The sequence below is a fragment of the Pseudocercospora fijiensis genome (genome assembly GCF_000340215.1).
Source record: "Pseudocercospora fijiensis CIRAD86 unplaced genomic scaffold MYCFIscaffold_7, whole genome shotgun sequence".
Lineage (NCBI taxonomy): Eukaryota > Fungi > Ascomycota > Dothideomycetes > Mycosphaerellales > Mycosphaerellaceae > Pseudocercospora > Pseudocercospora fijiensis.
The window spans coordinates 955,855-980,764 of NW_006921538.1; the positions used below are offsets into that span (position 1 = coordinate 955,855).

General features: G+C 43.7%; 4 protein-coding genes across 4 annotated transcripts; 1 reads left to right on the forward strand and 3 right to left on the reverse strand.

The window, feature by feature from the left end:
- Positions 1 to 16,902: 16,902 nt before the first annotated feature.
- MYCFIDRAFT_32001 (uncharacterized protein) lies at positions 16,903 to 17,136 on the reverse strand (the record flags this gene model as incomplete). The annotated part of the gene is made up of 1 exon (XM_007930617.1): positions 16,903 to 17,136. A coding segment is annotated over one exon (234 nt), but the record flags the coding sequence as incomplete, so codon positions are not given.
- A 374-nt stretch (positions 17,137 to 17,510) lies between these two features.
- Positions 17,511 to 18,666, reverse strand: MYCFIDRAFT_4952 (uncharacterized protein; the record flags this gene model as incomplete). Its single annotated transcript, XM_007930538.1, has 2 exons — positions 17,511 to 18,453; positions 18,503 to 18,666. Coding segments are annotated over 2 exons (1,107 nt in total), but the record flags the coding sequence as incomplete, so codon positions are not given.
- A 473-nt stretch (positions 18,667 to 19,139) lies between these two features.
- MYCFIDRAFT_141372 (uncharacterized protein) lies at positions 19,140 to 19,982 on the forward strand (the record flags this gene model as incomplete). The annotated part of the gene is made up of 1 exon (XM_007930898.1): positions 19,140 to 19,982. The coding sequence occupies one exon, from the start codon at positions 19,140 to 19,142 to the stop codon at positions 19,980 to 19,982; it is 843 nt and encodes a 280-aa protein (XP_007929089.1).
- A 431-nt stretch (positions 19,983 to 20,413) lies between these two features.
- MYCFIDRAFT_96675 (uncharacterized protein) lies at positions 20,414 to 21,664 on the reverse strand (the record flags this gene model as incomplete). Its single annotated transcript, XM_007930899.1, has 1 exon — positions 20,414 to 21,664. A coding segment is annotated over one exon (1,251 nt), but the record flags the coding sequence as incomplete, so codon positions are not given.
- Positions 21,665 to 24,910: the final 3,246 nt, after the last annotated feature.

Here is a 24,910-nt window from a genome sequence, read left to right on the forward strand (position 1 = left end):
CAAACTCTTCCTATATTAGGTCGATAAGGAAAGGAAGATGTACTCTACGAGGCTCTTATAACTAACTAAAGACTTAAGGGAAGATAGTATTGCTAGTCTAGCGAAAGCGATCGAAGGAGGTGCCTTAGCTAAGAATACCGGTAACGAACTTGCTCTAGCGATCCGTTAGCGTAAGGGCGCGAGTAATAGTACTAGTAGGGTTGAACGCGTAGAGTCCTAGAGATATCGGGGCGGCAATAGGGCGTCTAGGAAACCAGTTAGTATAGGCCTAATCAGCCTTAAGGGCAGCGAAGGCGTCTTAATTAGGAACCTCGCGACCAATCTTTAATAGGCGACCGACGAGGATACTCGCCTTAGCACTAGTATAGAGACTATAGACCTTAGCGGCCTTCTTAATATAGTTAGCATATATAGAGAACGGCTCTTCTCCTAGCTTGCTAAGGTCGTCGAGCTGTTAATAAATAGAGAGGGCGGTAGGGGCTTCGCCTATTACGGCTTTAGGAACTATATCGATGTCGGTAATAAGGTGCGCGATAGAGTCGCCCTTATAAGAACCGTAAATGTTCTTAGTTAATAGGATCGGCGAAAGGCCTCTATTTCTACGCTCGCTAAAGGAGCCTTCGGAGGAGACATCTTCTAGTAGTATATCTAGCATATTAACATCCGAGTTACTATAGTTAGTACTATAGTTAGTACTATAGTCGGTACTAGAAGGAGCGCTATATTTCTTAGTAGCCTTACGGAGGGCCTAGCGAGTATATAATGCCTTCTTACGCGCTGCTTCGGCCTTAGCGCGCTCGTCTTAAACTTCTTAAAAGACCTTGCGGTTACGGGTCGAGCGACGATCCTTAGCCTATATCTCTATAGCGAGCGCGAGACTAGTAGCCGTATTAGCCTCCGTTTCTAGGCGAAGAGCCTTGCGTTTAAGAACATTAACGATAGGCGCCTCTTAACCTTCAATAATAAAGCCTATACTATTAATGCGATAGCCCTTCTCTTTTAGTAGATCCTTAGTTGTCTATACGTTAAGATCGACCTAGACAATCGCATCGTAGTGCTTCTTCTAGTAGGCTATCGTAAAGTCGTTAAGCGCAAAGGACAAGTTAAGCAACTACTTGCCTACCTTCTTACTAGCGGTAGATATACGATAGATTATAGTATAGGAAAGATGCTCGGCGCCTTAACGACGGACCTTGTACTTGTTAACGAACGAAGAAACCTACTTAGTACGCTCTTGTCTACCGTAGGCGAAGTTAATAAGGCTCTTAGGAAGACTACTTAGTCCTCCCTAATATTCGAAGGCCTAGTCGAGGGTCTTAAAGCGTAAACGAATCTAGGTGCCGGTAGTCTCGAGGCTATAGACGATAGGAAAGGCTTATTTAATATCTATATCGTTAAGAACCTCGCGCTTAAAGATACGCTTACCGATAGACTAACGCAAGTTGTTTATACCGTACGCAACTAAGATAGCAGCCTTCTTAATATTCCTATTAATAACGCGTAGCAGGGTGCGAGCGTTCTAGATCTTCTCTTAAGGGTCTTTAAGGGCGGTAACGATCTAGAAGCAGTGCTCGAGGCTAGTTATAGCAGCTAAGGCGCTATCGGATAGGGCTTCGATCGGAACTAGGGCGGCTAGGCTTAGGTTAATAGGGGCAGGTAGGTCGTTACTGCTACTAGCGCCTAGCGGATTCGGGGCGCCGGAAGACATAGTCGACTAAGGCGGTTTAGAAACGAGTTTACAAAGTGTGTTCGTTGCTTAACAATAATAATTAAAGGGTTTAGATAGAAGGGGGGTTTTAGGCGGTAGCGAGTTAGTTAGTAACCGAGTAGAAGAAGGAGCTTAGGAAGCTCGCTTTAAATATAGTACGAAGGTAACGTAGTCCGTATGTTCCGCGCTAGTAAAGCAAACGGATAACGGCTATATGTAAAAGTAAAGCTATATACGAGACTTCTTTATTATTAGGGCAGGCTAAAGTTTAATAATCGATCTAGCTAATTGCTAGTAGCGACTACGCGCCTTTGTTAACCTTTAGCTATCGTAGATTCTCGCGTACTCGAAATGTAACTAGTCAGTTCGAGTCCTTAGCAGAAATCTATAGTAGTAAAGCTAGCGGGACTAATAACACCCCCGGGGTAGTATTAGCTTTTCTCTAGAGATACTCGGTAGCGAGAAGCAAGTCGCCTAGGCCTAGCGTAGCTAATTCGTCGGTATATTAGCCTATAGTACTGCCGTTATAGATGCAGCATTACCTTTCATATTAGTAAGCACATAAGGGTAGTCTATGCGTTTACCTTCTTCCTTCTTCTAAACACTAAGCTTAATAGCCTAAGGTCCCTATTCTTAGAGGCTATAGGCCTAGGTTGCTGTATCTATCTAAGAGCTAGGAAGGGAGAGGGATAGGGAACCTCCCTTTCTTAGTGTCCTACGTAACTAGTGCTAATTAGGGTAGGAACAGTCTCTAGTAGAGTATCTTGTTGTCGTTGTTACTTAAGGAAGGTTGCTAGAGTCTAGGAATCTAGAGGGAAGTAGTCCTAGAAGGGTAGAGGGGTTAGGTTCGGCTATCTTCCTAATACTACCCCCGGGGTATTATTAGGAAAACACGCCTCGTACAGTTCTATCTAAGGAAAAACAAGAGCAAAGGAATAAAGTTATAGTAACATCTCGAAGGCAAAAGAGCAACACAATAGACAAAGTAAAAGCAAAAGAGGGCAGTAACTATAAGCATTAATATCCGTAGAAACAAGTAGTAAGGACTGAAGCTATAGGGCGGTACTATATTAATAGCGCAGAGAAGGTAAGGAGAATAACGTAGCAGAGGTAGGGAAAGACAAGCAATCATTTAGTCTCGGGATCTAGCTATAATTCTAGGCGGTCTTTGTCGCTAGACTAGTCGAGCTCCTCCTCGGAGTTAGAGTTAGATAGCTAGAAGTCTAGTTTACTATCGGAATTAACATCGGAAATGCTCTACGCGCAATTAATATATATATAACCCTCCCTTTGTTTATAAGTTATTCCTAATAGCTTACTAAGATGTATCTAGGGATACGCATAGTTGTCGGGTAGAATAGGATCTATAATCGCGGTAGGATCCTCCTCTCGATAGGCATCTAAGGTCGGTAGAGGGTCTATAGAGGCATTAACTTCCTCCTCGGTCGGGGGAGGGCGGATAGGCTCTCTTAATTCGACGATCTTTTTTAGGTTAGCTCGGGGGTGCGAGTGCTTCAAAGTAGCACTATCAAGTTCCTAAAGTCGGTACGTAGAACTATCGTAAAGGACCTCCTACACTCTATAAGGCCCTTTCTATTTAAAGGCTAGCTTATAGGAGTAACTATACTCTAACTCGGACCGGTATAGGAGAACTATATCGCTAACCTTTAGAGGCTCCTAATTAATAGCATTATAGTTATTAAAATACTACTTAGCCTCTTTACGAAGGCGCCGTTATCGAGCAAGTCCCTCCTAAGAAGTAGTAGTTATGTCCTTAAGAGCCTTAGCGCGTAGGGTAAGGAGATCCGCTCTAGTACGAATAGACCCCTAATCGTAAACGCTATGCGTGCGATAGGACAACTTAATAGGAAGAACGGCGTCCCTCCTAATTATAAGCTCTACTAGCGTAAGTCTAGTCGTGTCGATAATAGTAGTTCGATCCGCCTAGAGAAGGGCCGGGACCCGGGTAGAGATAGGAACCGACCTATCCCCTCTATTAGTTATCTTAGATAGGGCATTAATCAAAGACCGATAGCTACGTTCAATAATAGCATTCGACTAGGGATAGTACGGGGAGATGCGAACGTTTTTCGCCCTATACGAAACAAGTAGTACTTAAACTTCTTTAGCTATATTGTTCGTAGCGTTGTCTAAGATAATCTCGTAAGGTGTTCCCTAGCGGCAAAACAGATCTTTAAATAGGAAGGTAGCTATGTTACGAGCATTAATAGCGCCGCAGCCCTTGTAGAAATAATAGGCCTCTAGCTATCGAGAAAGACCCTCCCGAATAACATACAAGCTATTATTGCGACTAAGATAGACCCTATCGCTATACTATCGTTCTCCGACTAATTAGGTAGCAGGAATACGCAGTTCCCCTAGACGTCGGTAGCTATTCCTAAAATTGCACTTAGGATAGCTCTTACAGTAGCGGGAGACATTAGCCTATACGCTATCCTACTAGTAGCGCCGACGAAGGATATCGAAGGTGCCCTCCGCCGCCCGGTAGCCGAGCTTATCGTAAACGGAACGAAGGATCTCTTGTCGGGCTGCTAGGTCGTTAATAATACGCTAGAGAGGTGCATTAACTATCGCTTATCGCTAAAGGATTCGATCTTTAACTAGGAATCGTCGAGAATAGCGAATAACCCGACGGTATTAACTCTTTAATAGGCTAGGCGCTTTCTTCGTATAGGTTAGGAAGTAGGCGATGTAATAGGAGTCGTCGGAGTAGACCCTATTAAGGATATTATCCCTCTCTAGTTTATCCGCCTTAGCTTTAGCCTAGTCGTCACCGTTAGTAGTAGGGCTCTCGTCGGGCTAGTTACTAGGTTAGTCGCTAGGTTAGTCGTTAGTAGCAGGCCTAGTAATCGCTAGCATAGCATTAATACAGAAGGTAGCGAAGAAGGTACGGTTAATTACCGCATCGACATCCTCTTCTTCTATTATCTCGGCGATATCCTCTTCTATAGCAGGCCTTCTAGAAAGGCTATCCGGTCTAGTGTGCTTCTTGCTAGGAACGTAGAAGACGTCGAAGTCAAACAAATGGATCTAGGCAACCTACCGAGCTATCGTAGAGTTTAGTAGATCGGAGGCTATATAGTTAAGCTAATAGACTAGCGTCTAAGTATCGATTTCTAGACGAAAGAACACCCTAAAGAGCTATAGTCGGAACTTCTTAAGAGCCTTATAGACTCTAAGGCATTCTCGCTTGCTAGTATCGTATCGGGCCTCGATCGGTTTCTATAGTCCGGAGTCGTACCTAATAGGATAACGCAAGGATGGCTCCTTACGGTTATACTATATTAGTATCTCGCTATAGCCTTCCCCGCTCGAGTCGATAGCAACAATTATTAAACCCGCACCCTCTAAGTAGTTAATAGATGTTAGTATAGGTGCGCTAACGAGCGCCTTAGTTACCGTGTCCTTAGCCGCTTAGTAAACGGAGATCTATTCGAATTCAGTATCCTTCTTAAGCAAGGCGTATAAGGGCTTATATACTAATACAAAGTTCTCGACCTAGATACGGAAGTAGGAGACTACTCTAAGCTAGGTTCGGACATCCTTCTAATAGGTAGGATCCGGCTAGGATACTATCTTTAGGACCCGTACATTATTAGGATAGCGGCCGTTCTTATTAGTTACAAACCCGACAATGTTTATTCGTTTGTATAGGAGCTAAAGCTTCTCTCTATATACCGTTAGGTTAGCTCGCTCTAGGTCGTAGAGGATACTATCGAGGTTCTAAATGTGTTCGAGAAAGAACCTATAGATGCTAGGCTCTACTTCTTTATTGTCGTACCTAGTTTTAGGGCCCTTAATACCGATATCGTCGAGGAAAGGCATCGCTATATAGGAGATATAGGCCGCGAGGACTTGGTTTATAATGCGAACGAACTAGGCTACGGAGTTAGTTGCCCCTTAGGGAAGGGTAGTTTGTCTATATAGCCTAAGAGGTGTCTCGAAACTAGTAAGGTCGCGGCTGTTAGGGTAGAGAGGGATCTAGTCGTAGCCCGAGAAAACATTAACTAGTAAGGCTACAACACAGTTAGCAAAAGCTTCCGAGAACCTATTAGTCTCCGGAGGAAGGTTAGTATCTCTAATCGTAACTGCGTTGAACTTTTGTATAGCGTTAATTAGACGGTACTTCTTTAGTTCCCTAGGAGCTGTTTTCTTTTAAACTAGGAAGTATAGATTACGATACGAGGCATAGGAAGGTTCTAAGGTGCTAGCCTTTATACGCTGTCGTATTATGTCCTTAACTATACCTCGTAGGCTTAGGTTTAGCTTAAAACCTAGGTAGGCCTAAGGCTTATATTCGATCGTTCGGATCCTCTACAGAGGGGCAACCTCCGGGTTTATTCTGCCTAGGTAAGTGAAGTTATATACTAACATAGCCTCGCGATTGTATAGAAGCTCGTGCAGCAAATCTAGCTTACGATCCGAAAGCTCGATGCTAGGTTTGATTTTCGCAAGCCTCTCCTCTATTAGCCTTAACCCCCTAGGGATAGTAGAGAACTTTTTAGTAATGTATTTCTAATCGTACGGACTATCCCTAGGTAGTAGTGTCGCCTCCCAATTAAGGCACTTTTATCGCTAGTTAGGATTTCCGCTAGGATTAGACCTATCGGTAATATATACGCTGCCCTTTACGGGCTTAATCTTGTCGGCTACCCTCTTATATAGGGTATAGACACTAATCGATTGTCGAATCCGAGCTCTCTCTCTTTGTCGTTAGGCCTAGAGATTGGCGTAATAAAACAGCGCGTAAACTTCCTTAGAAGTCTCCTTAAGTCGATAGGTATGCAACTAGTAGTCCTAATTTATAACGCCGGCGAAAACGTTAGATTCGTAATAACACCCCCGGGGTAGCATTAGACTCGCGCTCTAATTAGTTAGTTCGGGTAGACCCGCGTCCGGTAGTAATGCCTCCGGCGACGACGTATAAGATAGCATTATTATCTTAACTCGTATAGCAGGTATAGGTAGTCGTTATATTATGCTCGCTATCGCTTCGAGCACCTGTCTTCTTAGTGCAGAACCTAGAAACTTGCCTTAACGTACGGAGCGGCGCACTTCTAGAAATAACCTATTTAAGCTATACTAACTTATAGCGCAGATTGCCGGTCTTACAACCGCGCCGTAGCGTTTCCCGAAGACCGTCTAGAAGTAGCAAGGATATCCTCGTAGGACTTGCAGCTAGTATTACCGACATAACTAGTAAATACGACTCGGTTGCCCTTCTAGTTAGCGATAGTTCCCTCCTAGGAGCTATCGTCGCAGTTGCGCTAGACACTACGAGTTATGCGAGACTATAGCCGACCTAGAATGATTGGCGTATTTAGGTCGGCGGCAATCTAGAAGGTAAAGGAAAAGCATATACCGAAAGCGTCTACTATAACATTATAGTAGGTACCTACTAGCGTAACCTCCCTATTTACTCCCTATATACTAAGGGAAATGTCTCTGTTTATTAGTAGTCTAAGCTGTTTAGCCTAGCGCTTACTTATAATAAGTAACTCTAAACTATTATTAAGTATTGCTAGCATCTGTTAACTATAGCTCCCGATAGTAACCTAAATATAGATAGTAGGGACGACGGCGAAGGAACGGGTAACTGCGGAAAGGTCTATATTATTAGGGATAGAGTAAAGTTCTTTAGGTCGAGGAGGTCCTACTCGACCGATTTGTTAGCTAGTAAACCGGACAGCCTTAATAGAGACTAAAACTAGAGCAGAGTCGGGATTATTACTATCCCCTCGGCCTATCTCCTTAACTCCCTCTTCGTTAGTATTATCGATAGTCTCTTAGTTCTCGTAGGTTACCGATTCGCCTTCTACTAACTCTTAGGCACCTGAAAATTTAGGAAGGAACTATAGGGAAGAGACGTCGATATAGTCTTCTCGTCCCTGTTTCCTTCGGAGGGTAGCGAGGTCTTTTATAAAGGTAGCATCGTTAGGGATTCGGCTCTAGAACAGGTTAGTAGGCAAACCGTATACTAGTAGCTCTCCTATAGACATATTAGACTTAAGGTCTAGGAACTATAAAGCCTAGAAGAGAGCGTTTGCCTTTGTGTCTAAGGAGTTAGCTAGGCTAGTACTATACTTTTTTATATACCTATTAAAGCGAAAGCTCTTTAGGTCGGATAACTTCCGTTTATAGGCAGGTAGGTTAGCTAGGCCTAGGGTACTACTAATGTCGGTAGTAACATCCTCTATATCGACCTCTAGAGTCTCTAGGACGACTAGGCTTTCTATAGGTAGGGTGCTAGAGGCGGTACTAGGTGCGGTGCTAGATCGGGCAGCGCGGTCTATAGCTGTCTAGAGAGTCTTAGTTTTAGCGGTTAACTCTCGCTATTGCTTAGCCTTGTCGGCCGCCTTGTTCTTTAGTACCCTAGTAGGGGCTGCCGCACTAGGGCGAGTAGGGTTCTAAGGGCTCTTGCCCTTGCTTTAGGACTAGGTCTAAGACCGTATAGCAGCGTAGACATCTATACTATTCTTAGTAACCGCGTAAACATTAGTAACTGCGTCCGGATCCTAAGAAACAAAGTTGACTTTAATAGGCTTAGTAGTACCGTTACTGCTTCGCTCCTTAACCTGTTTTGCCCTAACCTTCTAAGTTTCTCGTTTAGCAATAGCGGCGAGGGTACTATTCCTAGTATCCTTAAACTCGATCTTACCGCCGTACTTCTTTTCTAGAAGGGTCTTTAGCTAAGGTAGCTTCGGGGCTCTCCGATTCTATTTGAAATCAATCTTGTCGCCGGTGTCTATATAGTAGAATCGGCTATTTACTTGCATAATAAGCTTCCTTTTAAGAAGCTCTTTCTAGATAGGGTAGGACGATTAGACATATTTAAACCCGCTACACATCTAGTACTTGCTATCTAAGTTAGAATAGATCTTCCGCATAGCGTAGACATCTACTAAAGGGGCTTTAGGGTAGTTAGGATCTGAAACCTAGTAGACTAGTAGTACATCGCCTAGTGTAGTAGCATTAATAACCTCCCTAACTCGCTATAATACTTTCGTATTCAGGTTTAGCTAGGCTAGGGATTTAGCTAAGTCCGCGACATCTTAAGAGTACTTAGTAACAGTAGGAGTTACGGTCTTAGGACCACTTTGCGATTTAGGAAGGAACTTAGGTCCCTTGCTTACTAAGGCTTCTTTCCTAACCTGCGCTAGGTTATTCCGGTCTTCGCCGTAGATAAACTTCCTCGTATCGGCTGTGCTATTAATATCGGCCTTAATATATACTAGGACCTCTTTGTATTTCCTAAAACTCTTAGGATCGGACTCGCTAAGCTTATAGCGACGGAAGATACGCTAAGCTATAGGCTACGGCAACCCCTAGAGGAGCAGCCTTATTCTCTAAGAGTTTTCGAGATTACTCTGTTCGATGCTATCCGCTAACTCGACAAACTCGCGGACATACCCCTTTAGGTCGTTATCCTTAGTATGCCTTACTAAGTAGAGGGACTCGAGCTACGTACGACTACCTTTAATACGACGGCTATCGCGCTCCCGATACTCCCTTATAAAGGCTATCTTAAAGGTCTCCTAGTTAGCATTAGACTTGTCGTCCTTTTCTAGATAGCTAACTAGGGTTTTAAGGGTTCGGTAAAGCTTAGAGGAGGTAGTCCTCGTAAAGGACCGAATCTTGTACTAGTCGGATTCTCTATCGAGCTCGTAATTAACTAAGCCTTCCTTAAAGCGCTTAATATATACTGTAGCGTTCCACCCTTCGAATAGGGGATTTGCCCTACTCCCTAGCTCTAGCGGGCGACGCTTGTTTTAACGGAGAAGCTTAGTTTGCTTCTCTATCATTTTTATAAGGACAGTATAGAGCGCCTCTAGCGTAGAGGGCGCAGGAGGCTTACTTATATTAACTAGTCGCCGCCTGATTTCTTCGTTAATAGGATTAGGGGCGTTTTCGGATTTAGAGGATTCCGCTAATTCTCGATGTTCGTTTTCGCTAGAGCTAGAGCTTATTCGATTGTTGTAAAATAGTTAAAATAGTTAAAATAGAATGCTATATAAAGTTGAAATAGAATGCTATATAAATGTGTTTTTGGTAACTTTAGTCTATTTAGTTTGTTGTGATATTGCTATGCGAGAGAGTAGTATGTTAGGCTGTTTCTCCTAGTATTACCCCCGGGGTAGCATTAGGTTTTAGCCTCCTAGGGGTCGCCTAACTACCTCTAGGAGCTGAGTTTAGTAGATTTTAGACAAAAGCCGCTCGGAGGGAGAGACTGCAATCTCTATTTATACCTAGATCCTAGAAACTAGCTCGTATCTCCTTTAGCTAGACGGGGGGGCGGTAGCCTTCTTTTTCTAGTAGAAGGCTAAGCACTATCTAAGCGAGGCTGCGAATCTAGGAACGCCCTACCCGATTAATAGGGGACTCCCCGGCTATCCGACCTACAATCCGTATTTGCTATTAATTAATAGTCTTAGTAAACTAAGCAAGGCCGATAGGTAATTAGTCTATCTCCTCCTTAGGCGGGGCTTATCTCGAGCAAGTAGTACTAAATAGGTCTTCGACCCGGAGCCGAGTCCTTAGAAGCTAGCTATAGCTATAGACTAGGCCCTAAGCTGTAACAGTCCTAAGGGTTTATAGCTTTTCGGGGTTAAAGCGATGCCCTCGTTAAGAGGTTTCTCTACTTATCGTAATGGCCCCTTAAGATACTTCGGTATCGTCCGTATCGTAGGCTCTTATCGTGCCCTCGCTTTAGTTATAGCCATTCGTGCCTAGAGACTACCTTTAATATACCCGAACCTATTAGATATAAAGAGATAGCCCTACCTTCGGCTCTAATAAAGGACGGAAACTAAAACTACTACTACTACCTGCAGTAATAGTATAGGCTACCGAGGGTAACATAACCTATAGCAATATAGGCAGCCATGTTTAGCATAATAGGATAACAAGACGGTTGCTTAGGCTAATAACTAGAGCCCTGCAACATAGGCATTGTAGAAGTGTGACATAAACAATATACTATACGAGGTTAGTGCCCTATCTACAATGCAGAAGGAGGCCTCTTATATAGGCTTAAGACTCAGCCTAGGTATATAGGGCCGGTTACTAGCTAATAATAGATACAGAAACCTAGTAGGCTATACTATAGGAGGATAAGGACCTAACATTAGTTTAAGTAGAGACATCCTAAGGTACACTCTAAGTCTACTGTATATACAACCTACTACTAGACTTAAGAAGCAGTACCTAACTAAAAACCCTAGAAAGACTACCTAGAGTTATCTAGGGGAACACCTACTAAATCCTACTTAGGGATTTCAACCTCTACTACCCCCTCTAGGGCTTAGACTTTACCCTAGCTTACTACTTCCTAGTAGGAAGACTAATTGATATATTAGAGAGGGAAGGAATAGAAATTGTTACCCTAAAGGGACTAATTACTTAGGAGGCAAGAGGAAGCAGTAGTATACTAGACCTATACTTTATATTACATTAGATTAGGAATAGGATTACAAGATATAGGGTTAACTAGGAACTAGAAGAATTATTAGACCACTTCCCGGTGTAGATTGAGCTAAATGTCTAAGCCAATTAGGAAAGGGAACTAGAGGAGAAGCTTAACTAGAAAGGTACCTAATAGGACAGGATTAGGGAGGAACTAGAAAGGGACCTAAAACTAGAGGAACTCTTAACAAAGCACCTACTAAGGCTAGAGGACATTAATAAGGCAGTAGAAGAACTAATAGGAATCCTAAAATAGGTAGCTAGAAAGCATACCCTAGCAAAAAAACATTTACTATACTAGCAACTATACTAGACTAGTAAATATATAAGGAAGGTTAAAGCAGTAAGGAAGGCTAGGAGGCAGTAGATATAAACCTATACCTAGGAAGCATAGGATAACTATAACAAAGCCTACTAGGAAAAGAAGATCTAGATTAAGAAGGACAAGATACAAGAATAGAGATCTATAATAGGAAGGATTATAAAGAAACTAGAGGAGATGTAGAGGATAGCTAAATAGGCAAGGAGACCTAAATAGGACAAAGATATACTACTACAATTCCCGGATATTATAGACTAATAAGGACAAATGCAGACTACAATAGAAGGGAAAGCAAGAGCCCTAGGCTAACACTTCTTCTATAGAAAAGTACAAGCAGACCTATTAGATATAAAGGAGAAAGAACAAGAGACTCTACTGCTAGGTATACTAAGAGACACCTAGGTTAAACCCGAAACTATTGAAAGGATCCTAAAGAAAATTCTAAGCAATAAGGCACTAGGAGAGGACAAGATCTATAACAAACTTCTAAAAGCATGTAGGAAGGGGCTAGCCCTAGCACTAGCTAATATCTTTTTACGAAGCCTAGTACTAGGACACTACCTAAGACTATTTAGGAAGTCCCTAACAGTAGTGCTAAGGAAGCCCTAGAAGGAAGACTATATACAGCTTAAGGCCTATAGACCAATAGCCCTACTTAATATAATAGGCAAGGTACTAGAAAAAATTGTCGCTAAAAGGCTAATAACCTTTGCCGAGGAAAGGAATATCCTTCCTAAAGGCTAGATAAGAGGAAGAAAGAAGAGGTTAATACTAACAGCTATAGAACTAATTACAGAACAGATCAAGTATATCTAGCACTATAGTTAAAACTAGGTAGCAACCCTCCTCTCCCTTAATATCTTAGGAGCCTTTAATAATATCTCTTATAAAAGGCTCCTATATATACTTAAATAGAAAGCTATACTAAACCGGACAGTCTAATTTATCTAGTCCTTCCTATAGGAAAGGTTAATACAGCTTATTCTAGGCAAATTCAAATCAGACCTAATGCTAACTAAAAAGGGAATCCCCTAAGGATCAATACTCTCCCTAATCCTCTTCCTTATCTTTATAGTAGACCTACTCCTACTCCTAGAATTAAGAAACACATTAGCATCAGGGTTTATAGATAATACAAACATCCTAGCCTAGTTTAAGACAACAGAAACCAACTGCAAGATCCTAGAAGAGAAGCACTAGGAGTATAAAAAATGGGTAAGGAGATATAGAGCAAAATTCGCCCTAGAAAAGTACTAGCTTATCCACTTTAGTAAGGCTAAATCAACCTACAATATAAAGCAATTAATTACTATTTAAGGCTTTGAAACCCAACTATTAGCAGAGCTTAGGGTACTAGGGATCTAGCTAGACCTAAAACTGAATTAAGGACTATAAGTAAAGAAGGCAAAGTAGAGGGTAGATGCTAATATGCAATCTATTAATAGGCTTATAGCCTCTATATAGGGGGCTATATTCGAGAAAGCCAAAGTTATATATAAAGCAATTGTTAAGCTAGCAATACTATATAGAGCATAGATATAGACAGCCTAGGAGAAAACACTAAAGAGGATTAAGCAACTAGTTAGTAGGTCCTAAACCTAAGGCCTAAAGAAAATCCTAGGAGCATACAAAACTACGCCTATAAGGGTAGTAGAAATAGAATTAGGGATCCCACTAGTTAAACAATACTTTAAGGGACTAAGACACTAATATATAGCAAAGACAATAGAATACCTAGCCTAATAGACTATCTAAAAGGCACTAGACAAGATAAAAGCCTAGTGCATTAGGACTAGGAGGCGAGACAGACTATAAATAACTCCCTAGAAAGTCAAAGACCTAAAGCAATATAGAGTCTTAATAAGAGAAATGCTAGAGAAGGAGCTTTAGGGACTAAATATAAGGCTAAAGGAAGACAAGCTAAAGGGAGAGAAACAAAGCCTAGTAGAATCAATTGCTAGATACCTATAGGAGCAGGAATAGAACAAAACACAAGTTAGACTAGGAACCCTAAAGGCACTAATCAAATTTAGTTAATACAACTACTAGCTCTATAAGGACCTAAATAGGGCCGAGGTAAGCCTAGCGATCTAAATTAGATCCGAATACATTAGACTCAGATCTTACCTATTTAGAAGAAACGTCCTAGGAATTGAAAACAGAGCTTACTAATATAGCTACCAATCTTAGAACCCTAAGCATATACTGCTAGTCTGCCCTTAATAGTTAGAAGGCAGAAGTAATTAGAGACTAAAAGCAATAGAAAGGGAATACGACAAGCTAATCTAGAGCAAAGAAGACCTAAAGAGGATAGTAAAGTAGATCCTTAAATAGGGATTTGTACAACAATTCGCACTAGCAAGGGAAACTAAAGAGTAGATAAGAAGGAGGGAAGAAGAGGGGGAAAGAAGGGCAGGGTAGTAGGCAAGGTAGTTAGAGGGTAATAACTATAATACTAGTGCACCCTAGAGGAAGGAAAACAAGGAAACGAGGAAGATCAACACTTATAAATAGGATAGGAGGGAGGTTTTTACTAACTAAGTTGGTTTCCTACCTAAAACAATACATAGAAACAGACCTACATAGGCCGAAAGGCACTACAACAGGCAAATAAAATATCTATCTATCTATCTATCCTAGGTATACTTCCGAGAATGCTACTTAGCCGGCGAGTCCTTATTAATATTACTAGTTAAGAGTATAAGCTACTAGTATATCGTAACTCGAGCCTTATCGATCTGCTTACGACTATCGATAAAGATAATAGTCTTCTAGATATTCTATAGTACCGCTAAGCTATCGGCGTCTACTGTATGCCTAAGTACGAAGTATAGGTAATCGAAACCTATTATCTAGCCCTAAGGCATCGTTTGTAGGATATACTTAGTATCTAGGCGATCGATAGTGCTCTAGACAACCTAGGTCTCGAATGCGCTATCGCCTTATATACGGAGGCCGTGCTAAAGTAGATACTTCTTAGTTTCCTTAGTTAATGTTGTAGAGTATACGAGAATCGTCGTATCCTATATTATAAGCTAGCGAAGGAGGTAAAGGACTCTATAATCTGCGCGGAAGTCCTTCTACTTAAGATCTATATACGCTTTATCCTATACCTATAGGCTAAGGCGGTCGGCAATAGCACGTAGGACCTCCTAGAACTTAGTACTTATCGCTTGCTCGGAACTGTAGATAATATACTAGTATCGGCCTTCTTTAATATTAGTAAACATAGATAGATCCTTCTCCTTTGTTTAGGCAGTAAGGATACAGACCTTAATTAGATCCTATTCTTCCTTATCTAACTAGCGGATAGCGGCTACTATATCCTCGCTCTACTTATCGGCGATACGTATAAGTAGCACGATCTGTAACGTAATAAAACTAGTAAGCATAGTATAGGCCTAGAAGATAATCGTTTTGCTAGCGCTAGTACGAGCTAAAAGCAATATATCCTGTCTTCCGAAGATAATAGTATAGACGTAGTCGAGCTATATCTTAGTCGGTTCTAGTAATAGCTCGCGATAGGGATGCATTAGCTTTAATATACGCCGTAGACTATGCTCGATAATACGACGATAGAACAGCATCGCCTATTAATTGCTACTAGTATCCTATATAAGTAGCTATACTTCCTCGAGGCTATACTCGTCTATATTAGCGTAGCGCTGTTCGAAGTATGCCGCCTAACTAGCTTTATTATCCTCGTTAAGTTCTAGTATCTCTAGCTCGCGGTCGATAGTCTATTAAGGCTCTATTCGATTAATTATAGGCCGACTAGGTAGGCGTACGAAGCACTTATCGCCTTCCTTCTTACGCTAATTTCTAGCGCTAGCGCTAGTATCGCCGATATTAAGTCTACCCTTCTTAGCCTTATCGCGATCGCGCGTAGAGAGGTTAGAGAGCGCGTTAGGTATTGCGGTCGCCTATTATATACTATCGGAAGTGTTAGCAGAAGTGTTAGTATAGTAGATATAGAAGATATCGGAAGACTAGGTATCGAGTATTAGATATAACAGTCGGGGTCTATTAAGCGGTAGTATATACGACTTTAAGAAGCAGCAAAGACTACGGAGCGGGTATCCGTACTATTTAGAATAGTAGGTCTCGGCGCTCGAGTATCGCTATCGCGGATATATTAGGTAGCTAATATACTAGATACGATATAGAGGTACTAAATACTAGATTATCCGGCAGCGTACAACGTTAAACACGATCGCGGATGTGTCTTAAAGGTATCTAAGAAGTTTTAAGTTACTAGGTATCTATATAGGTATCGAGGTTTCGATAAATTAGCGAAATAGCTATTTTAAGGGTAGGTACCGATAGGTAGCGAGTATAAGTAAAGTATAGCAAATACGGGCAAAGCGATACCTAGAGGTACTAGAGTACTGCTTTCTAAGGTTCCTCGTATAGATAGAGTATTCTAGAAGATAGTTGTTGTCTATTATAATATAGGTGTTCGTAGAATAAACGCGAAGCCGAAACTATCCGTATAGTTAGAATAGACTATAGATCTTACTTTTACGATACTAATTTCGGCGTATTTACGATGTGTTGCGCCTTCCTGTACTATAGAACCCCCTCTATATATACTAAGCCCTATCTGTAGTAGGTGTTAAGTTATAAATCTATATATACTCTATAAGGAGGTGTTACGAATAAGGAAACGCCCGATTAGTACAGTTTATCTTTAGGCGCTTCGCTAAGGCTCGCTCTTCCTTCTACACTATACTATATTAAGAAGACCCGAGATCCGGTGCACGTAGAACATAAAGGAAGTTACGAGCACAAAGCGAAAATAGCCTGAGATAGAGGCAGCATACGAATGGATAGCGCTTCACTTTCGACTCGTTATACTCGCCGATCTCCTTAGTAGTGCGCTCTTTGCCCTCAACCTCGAGGCCGAGACCGTTGGGATTGGCCTTGCAGGGAAGTACTCTACCTATGAGTGATCTGCCATCTGCTGTTGTTCCGGCGTGAGCATCTCGTATAGTTGGCCTGTTTGAGGTCAGCGGTTAGCATACCATGGCATCAGCGTCGTCCCCGAACACGACTTACTGTTACTGAAGAACGCCGTCCGTCCTGGAGCGGCCTTCAAGCTGTATCCAGTGCCATCGTCCCAATTTATGGTGACATCAGGGCCTTTCGGTTGCTTTATAGAACGCAGAGTTGTGAACCACGCCGGCTCTCGATCGTACAATAGAGCGTCGATATGCCAGCGTTGGAAGCGAGTGATTCCAGCTTTGAAGTCTTCTTCGGGCAGCGGCTTGAGATGGAAGTCATGAGACAAGCCCTTAACATTTAGGTCTCGTAGCCCATAATGGTCCTCTCCCTGATATCCTTTGCCGATCAAGCGGACATTCTCAGCGCCTGGGATCCTATGACCCTCTTATCGCTTAGAGAGCATGCCGCCTTTGTTTTGGAAAGTCTTGATATCGCCGTGCGAATGCACCTGTTCCGCCTCCGGATCGAATCGAGCGACAAGCTCCCAATGCTTCTTGGGATCAAGATCATGCTGGCCTTTGACGACTACGACTTTGTGCGTCCAGATAGCATCCCGGAGGTGTTTCACATCTGCGTCCGAGATATTATTCAGATCCAAGCCGGTGATGATGGCTCCGAACTACATCTTTCTCAGTATGCCTGTGCCTGACTATTAGGGCACTTCGCTCACGTTATACTGCTCCTTTGGGCTCTTCTCGATCTCGGAAATCTCAAATGTTAGCTCTAGAAGAAGCGTTGCAGGTGCTATCGTATTAATTGCACTACGTGCTCTATAATGTTTCTAGATTCTCGTAAAGACTCGAGTGTATCTGTACTAACAGGATAGTCGGTTTGCTTGCTAATGAGAGGCGTGTTGACTTAGAACAAGGAATAAAGTCTCATCCCGACATCACCTACCAACCGGTTAACCATTCTCAAGTATCAGAAATACATAACCTAAATCTCCATTCCCCCTTGCCCCTTCCCCCTCCCCTCTACCGGTTATCACCCACTCGGATGATCCGAAGCCGCAACATTACACTGATGCATAACACGCGGCCCATAGTGTTCCGGAAACTCCGTAATCGAATGCCAAAGCGCACGATTATACCAAAGAACCACATCCTGCTCTTGATGCCGATGCGCATAAATATTCTCCGGGGAAAGCACCGGCCTCATAATTCTGTGCAAAAACTCCCTCACATCCTTCAAATTCTCTACAATCCTTTCCTCACTGCTATCGGGATTGTCTTTGAGGTATAGTTTCAACGCACCTTGGCCGTGGACTTGGAGGGATTTTTCCCCGGTTTGCGGGTTCGTCCAGACCATGGGGTAGATACAGATTTTGGATTTTCCCCAGGGAGGGAGTTTGGATAGGGGGGTTTCTTTGCCTTCGGTCTCGAGGGTGTGGCCGAGTCGGGTGCTGCGGGCTGTTGACATCCATTTGAAGGCGTGGGGAGCGTATTCGATTCGGGAATTCATGACGATGTTGCGAGTTTCGTCGTCGAGTAGCTCGAGAGCTCGACTTCCGGCTACCATTGCCGTGGCACCCGGGGCCATTTTCATCTCATCTCTACTGCCATCTTCCCACCTGACGGTCACGTCCGGCCCTTTGGGTGTTCTGACTGCTAGTAGGCACCCAACTCTTGGTGGCGGGATGTTATAGAGTGCTCCGTCCCAATGCCATTGGTAAAATCGGCTCGCGCCTTTCTCGCGCTCTTCTGCTGGGATGTGAGGCGGTAAGTGGAAGTCAACGTGGTTGATGCCTTTGACCTTGAAGCCAGGTGGGAATTGGTAGTGCCCGTCTGGAAGCTCGCCACGTCCAAGGATATGGACTTGTGGTTGGACTGGAATCGCAGGACGCTGGGGAAGTCCATAGATTTCTACGCCATTGTGGGACGTCAAGTATGGATCTGCGCCATGAGCAAAGCCTCCTGTTGTGTCGTCTGGATCAAAGCTGAACGACCATTAGCATTAATCTCGAAGTACTGAGGAGGCTGACGAACCTAGAAGTGAGTCGAAATTGTTGCTGAGGAGTCAGCATAGCCGGTTGCTCCTTGAATACAAGCAATTTGTGCTTGTGCAGAGCATCTGATATGAAGTCGAAGTCCGCATCGCTGAAGTTGTTCAGATCGATTCCAGACACCTCTGCACCAAAGCCTGCTTTGCTGGAGGGTCCATCCGAAGGATGCTGGATGGGAATAAGGCGACCATTGCTGCTCTCGCTATGCGGTAGCGACGGTCGATCCGACTTCAGCGTCAAGACTGCTTTAGCAGGCTTTGTTTCGACTGACGTGGTTGTTGTTGATTCAATCACCATGATGAGCCTGATCTGTGTGTCGCTATGATTCCCAGTCTGCTTCGATATTCTTTTAGTCTTGCTTCCCGATGTTTTTCAACACACCTGTTGAGTTCTAAATGATGCTGTACGCCGACCGATATCAGTGACGAGCAAGTAATCCGACATCCTCAGCTTGTGCCAGGGCTTATCGAGCATCGGTCGAGCGCTTTCGGCCGAATCTTGCAGGAGTGACCGTTTTGGCCGCGGCCAGGATCGGTTCGGCAGCTCTCAAGCTGGATGATGTACTTGCTCAAAACCATTATGGTAGAAAGAACTGTCAACATTGCCAGTAAATAGCGAAAATGACAGAAACAATTCTCAATTCTCAATCTTTCACGACTGGAAGTGGCACGCAAACGCATTATACCACGTGCGGAAATTCGTCTGGCCAGCTGCTAATCCCTCTTCACAGTCTTGGTGGCTCAAGCAAGACATTTGAACCTTTGCTTCCCAAGCTCCCACTTGCTCGATATCGAGTGATAAGCGTGGACTTTGAAGGCTTCGGCAAAACTCCAGTCACTTCGAAGCCAGCATCAGTCGCTCGATATGTCTCCGACCTGGACGATCTCATCACGCATCTTCAAAGATCTTCACCCGAGACCTCATCCTCCAAGCCAGTCGTCATCATCGGCCACAGTCTCGGCTCAATTATCGCCCTCCACTACACAGCCAAGAAACCAGACAACGTCGCCGGTCTTGGTCTCCTCGGTGTCGGGCGCTCGGCTTCCCATATCGAAGCAGCGCGAGAGAGGATGTTAGGAATGGCGGAGAGGGCGAGATGCGAAGGTATCGAGCCGCTGGCCGAGTTGGCAATGACGACGAATTTTCCTGAAGATGCGCCACAAGACATTCGTTCAAAAGTCAGAATGGCTGTTGCATCGAGCGATCCGGAAGGATATGCGAAGACATGCGAGGCGATGGCGAGTCCAGCGCATGTGGACCCAGTGTACGGCAGAATATTGTGCCCAAGTGTCTTCGTCACTGGCGACAAGGACACGATCAGTCCACCAACCACGGCGAAGGAGGTCAGTAAGTTGTTAGGCGGAAGTTCAAAAGTAGAGATCGTAAAAGGCGGCCATCAACCAATCCTTAGTGACCTTGACGGTACTGCAGCAGCGTTGGAGTGGCTCTTCGAAAGAATTTGAGAGATCCCTAGCACTTCCATTCCTCAGCTGTTCACATATGTCTGTGCCAGTGTCAAAAGGTTACCAAACGCATCATTTCCGTGCGACATATAGTATGAATGGAAGTTCGCCAGAGTCTCGTCTGCGCTGCAGAAAGCATCCCGAATGGAATTTTCGAAGGCTGTGGGCACTGTAGGAAGCTCGTATGTCTCTTGCCAATCAGCAGCACTTGTCGGAGCTTCGGGCGAGACAGATTCGACAGCAGTCCCAGGCATCGCAGCCTCTTTCCTGCTCTGTACAGGCGAGAGACCGCGTTGGAAATCCCGAACCACATCTCTCATGTCGATGGAGTGGTGTCTTTTGGTCCGCTGAAGCCCAGCATTCTCATCAGCCTTTCTCTTGTTATTGCTTGTGGTGCTCCTCTCGCCTCTTGTCCGCTTCTCAAGTGCCAGCAGGTCAGACAAAATCCTCACGCCTCGACTTGCAATCTTGCTATTGTGCGCGGTCTTCAGAAGTCGTACAGAATCTTCCATGAGCATGCAGTGTTCTGTACATGCGGGATCATGTGCGTCTCTGTGCAAGGCGTCAAGGCCCAAGGTAATGCCGGCGGCAACAACGAAAGCATGAAAGATCCACAGCACCGGCGTGTCATCCGCCGCTAATCGTGGCATTTCTTTCAAGATGGTCTTCGAGGCTGCTATACACGTTCTTCTCGTGAAGGTGAAGGCCGAGTTCGTGAAGCTCATGGTCAAAAAGGAACGGTGAATCATGATGATCTTGTGAGCGCTGCTGATGGCAGCTGCACTTCGTGCCCATACCACCCATTTCGGCCAGGAAGGTGCAAGTGGCACGTTGCATAGGAATTCAGGCCTTTGCTCGGATGCAAAGGTCCGCATCTTCTTGTCGAATTTCATGACCTGTTCGTACTTGGTGTAAGACGTATTTGAGATGGTAATCGCGTCCTGCAGCGGTGGCATCAGTGCAGCAATACGATGAAGACATCGGCAATAGCTGGTGGCCGTGGGCACATCGTCTGGCAGCAACTCAAGCGTGATATCGTTACAATTGACGGCTTCCAGTGTACGTAAGTAGATCGGATTCACGAGGTAGCATTCGGAGAATGGTATCGAAAACCAGTCTTGGCTGCAGAGTTGAGTCCAGTCTCTTCTCCCAGTCTCACGGTCGACGGTCTTGGGTGACGTGTCGTCAGGCCGATGTAGTCCCAGGCTCTGCGCGATTCGTACAGCTGATGCAAGAAGCACAGCCTGCTGGTTGGAGTATCCAAGTATATGAGCGCAAATTGTCAGAGTGGCGATTGCTTCGCAAGAGCGAATCGATGGTCTCGCCATATAATGCGCTCGGTTCAGACAAGTCACCACTGCGCGATGCCACTTTTTGCTCAACAACTCTTGCTCGTGTTCATGAAACCCCCAACGCGACAAGGCGCTTCTGCTGCCACAACAAATACTGCCGCATAAGACCGCAAAGAGCACAGCGACCCATTGCAGGTCGACATCAGGGTGTTGTATCTGACCACGATGCTGCCCGAAGAAGTCGTTCAGCTGTCTGCGGAAGCTCGGTCCACGGAAAGAATCATGATACCAGAGGAGAGATTCCAAGTGGTAGTCTGCGAGGCTCATTACCAAATGTTGGTCCGGTAAGAGCAACTGTAGAATCTCTGGCGAGACGTCTTCCTCCGACTCTTCGTGCACAGCAGGACTAGCGCCATCGTCTCCGTACGGTTGATCGTCAAAATATGCTGTAGGATCACTTGATGTAACTGATGTATTAGAAGAAGGACTAATCTATGTAGAAGTCCGAAGATAGAGTGCAGCAGTTGCAGCCTCAGGCATTAGGCACGTGATGGACCCTGACACCTAGGCATACACTCCAAGTTACCCCCTCAGCACGTGTATATCGCTATAGAATGAAACAAACAATACAATAGCCATTCTATTGGCAAAGCAAACAAGGGGTATTAGGTAAGCAGAAACAGATAAACAAACTAGACCACTCTTAGGTTAGACAAAGTAAACAAAGGCCCTCCTTAGTATTTAGTAGCTAGCTTCGCAGCGTTCTTAATAGCGGCCTTGCAATCTACTAGGTTTAGTTGTTTAATAAAGCGGCCGTACTTAGTCTTGTTAAGCGGCTTAGTAAAGCTATCGGCTATCTAATTATATATACTAACCTATTAGACGACAATAGTACTATTAGTAATCTTCTCTCGAATGTAGTAGATACGAGCATCTATATGCTTCGTGCGGCTATTAATAGTGGACTTAGTAATAGCGATAGCGGACTAATTGTCCTCGTATAGCGTAACTAGAAGAATGTAGCCCTTATAGCTAACTTCCTTTAACAAACGAGCTAAGGCAACTGCCTCCTTAGCGCCTATAGTAAGTTAGACATACTTAGCCTTAGTTGACGACAGTGTAACAAGCGTCTAACGGCCGGACTTATACAATAGAGGTCCGCCTATAATAGTAAAGTAGAAGCTACCTATAGAGCGGCGAGTAACCGGATTATTAGCCTATAAGGCATTATAGTATCTAGTAAACTTAAGGTCGTTAGCCTCGTTCTAATTGCCTTAGAAGCGTATACCACGGCTTAGAGTACTAACTAGGTACTTAATTAGCTAAAGGAGCGCGGCATAGTGTTCCTCGGTCGGGTTAGAGATAAATCGTAACAATAGGCCTATAGTGTAGCAAGCATTAGGTCGTATAATTATAGCTGGCTATAGCGCTTTACTAACACCTTCCTAATACTAAGTCTTAAAGGTAGCGCTAGCAGTATAGCCCTTAGGTACACGCTAAATCGATGTCTTAACGTATCGAGGTGCTATTAGTATAGTAGGAGCTACTCTGCCCTATATGCTATACTTCTTACTAAGCCTATTCAAATAGGCATCTTAAACGACGTGAATAGTACGCTGATTGCGGTTACGAATAATCCGCATACTAAGATAGTAGTGTAGGTCGCCTAGCTCTCGTATACTAAAACAGTCCTTTAGCAATTGAGCTACTACCTCTAGTGCTAATAGAGTATAGGCGATAATGATTATGTCGTTAACATAGATAACAATAATAGAGCCGCTAACAACGTGCTTGAATATACACACATTAGCCATTATTAGCATAAAGTCTAGGCTCTTTAGGTACTTTCGAAGCTCTTCGTACCACAGTATTAGTAACTGCTTCAGACTATATAGTGCCTTTAGCAACAGACAAACTATGCCCTTGCTACTACGCTCTTCAAAGCCGTATAGCTGTTTAACGTAGATCTTGTGCTTATCGCCAATTAGGGCATTAAGGAAGGCTATAAGGATATCGTATTACTTAGCCTCTAGGTCGTAATAAGTAATTAGGCCAAATAGTGCTCGCAGCGTAGATAGCTTAGCGACAGCCGCATAGGTTTTATTATAGTCCTGTCCTTCAACCTATGTAAAGCTACGGACAACCTATCGAGCCTTAAACCGGCTTACCTTGCTATTAGCGTTACGCTTGATAGTAAATACCTATCGGCTACGGACAACCTTGCGACCTTTAGGCACCTCTAGTCGAGTTATATAAACCTATATATAGTTGTCAATTAGTGACTTGTATTTAGCCTCGCAAGCTTCCTTCTACTATAGCTAATATAGCGACTGAGTTGCTTCCTTGTAACTCTTCGGAATAGGGATGGTTTCTTTAGGCTTGTCGGACTGCTTAGTAATATAGTAGGAGGCTATAAAACCCTTAATATAGGCTATCGGCATATTAGCTATTGTACGTCGAGTTAACCGCTTAACACTAGCATTAGCTAGATAGCTACGCAACAGTTTACGAGCGCTCTTGTTGCTTCGTATCTTACGTATAGAACGACTACTAGTCTCGGTTGGCCGCTTAAACTTAGGCAACCAACTAAGCTTACCCTTCTTAGCCTATAGATTATATACAGGCTATTCCTTAGCGGATTGGAAACCATCCTTATCACTTAATAGAGGTTGAATAGCCGGCAGGTTATCCTCGAGCGGCAATGGATTAGCGACTTCATTAACCACCTCCTAAGCTAGTTCTTCTATAGGCTGTTCTTCTTGCTAAGCCGGAAGCCGCTAGACTACACTAGCAGCCTCGGCAGGCGACGGAGCCTCGTTGCTTATAGAATTGAACAAAGCCGGCATAATAGACTCAAGGGTAACAAACTCGTTTTTAGACAAGTCGTTAGTGTTAGTGTATAGCTTTATACTATCTAGAAGTAGGAGGTTACCCCCTAACTCAACAAACTAGACGTCCTTAGAAGCGATAACTTTGTATTAATTAGGTAGGTAAATTATATACTTTCTAGAGTCTATAGAGCCCTTAGTATAGCTAACTAGCTTGCTAACTAGGCCTCTACTGTCTATCTTCTTTCTACGAGCTATACTGTAATCGTAGGCAACTATAGTATAGCTATAAGCTCGAAGGTGCTATAGGCGTAGCTGTATTCGTAACTAATTGAGCTCCTTAGCTATAATAGTGTATAGGCTTCCTCCGTTAGCGGTTGGCGTAATATTAAGGACCTGTATAGCGGAGGCAATAGCATATAGCTATAGAGACTTCGGAAGGTTAGCGTATAGCATTATCTTTCTCGCAGTCGTGTATACGATATAATTGCTAACCTTAGTAAGGCCATTCTAAGTAGAAGAATAAGGAGCTATAACCTATAGTACAATGCCCTGATTACGAGCCTAGCTTAATAGCTGATTTCCGCCGTATTTACCCCCTCTATCGAGGCGGTAGATTAGGATTGAGTAGCTAGTCTATATACGGATATATACACGATAGTCCTTAATAGCTACTGTAGCCCCTAACTTGAGCGTACTAGTATATTCGTATCGATAGCCTAACTTAGCGTATATAAACAGTGTGAAATAGCGCTCCTATAATAGACTAGGGTTGGTAATAGTAACTACATCTACATAGACAACGTAA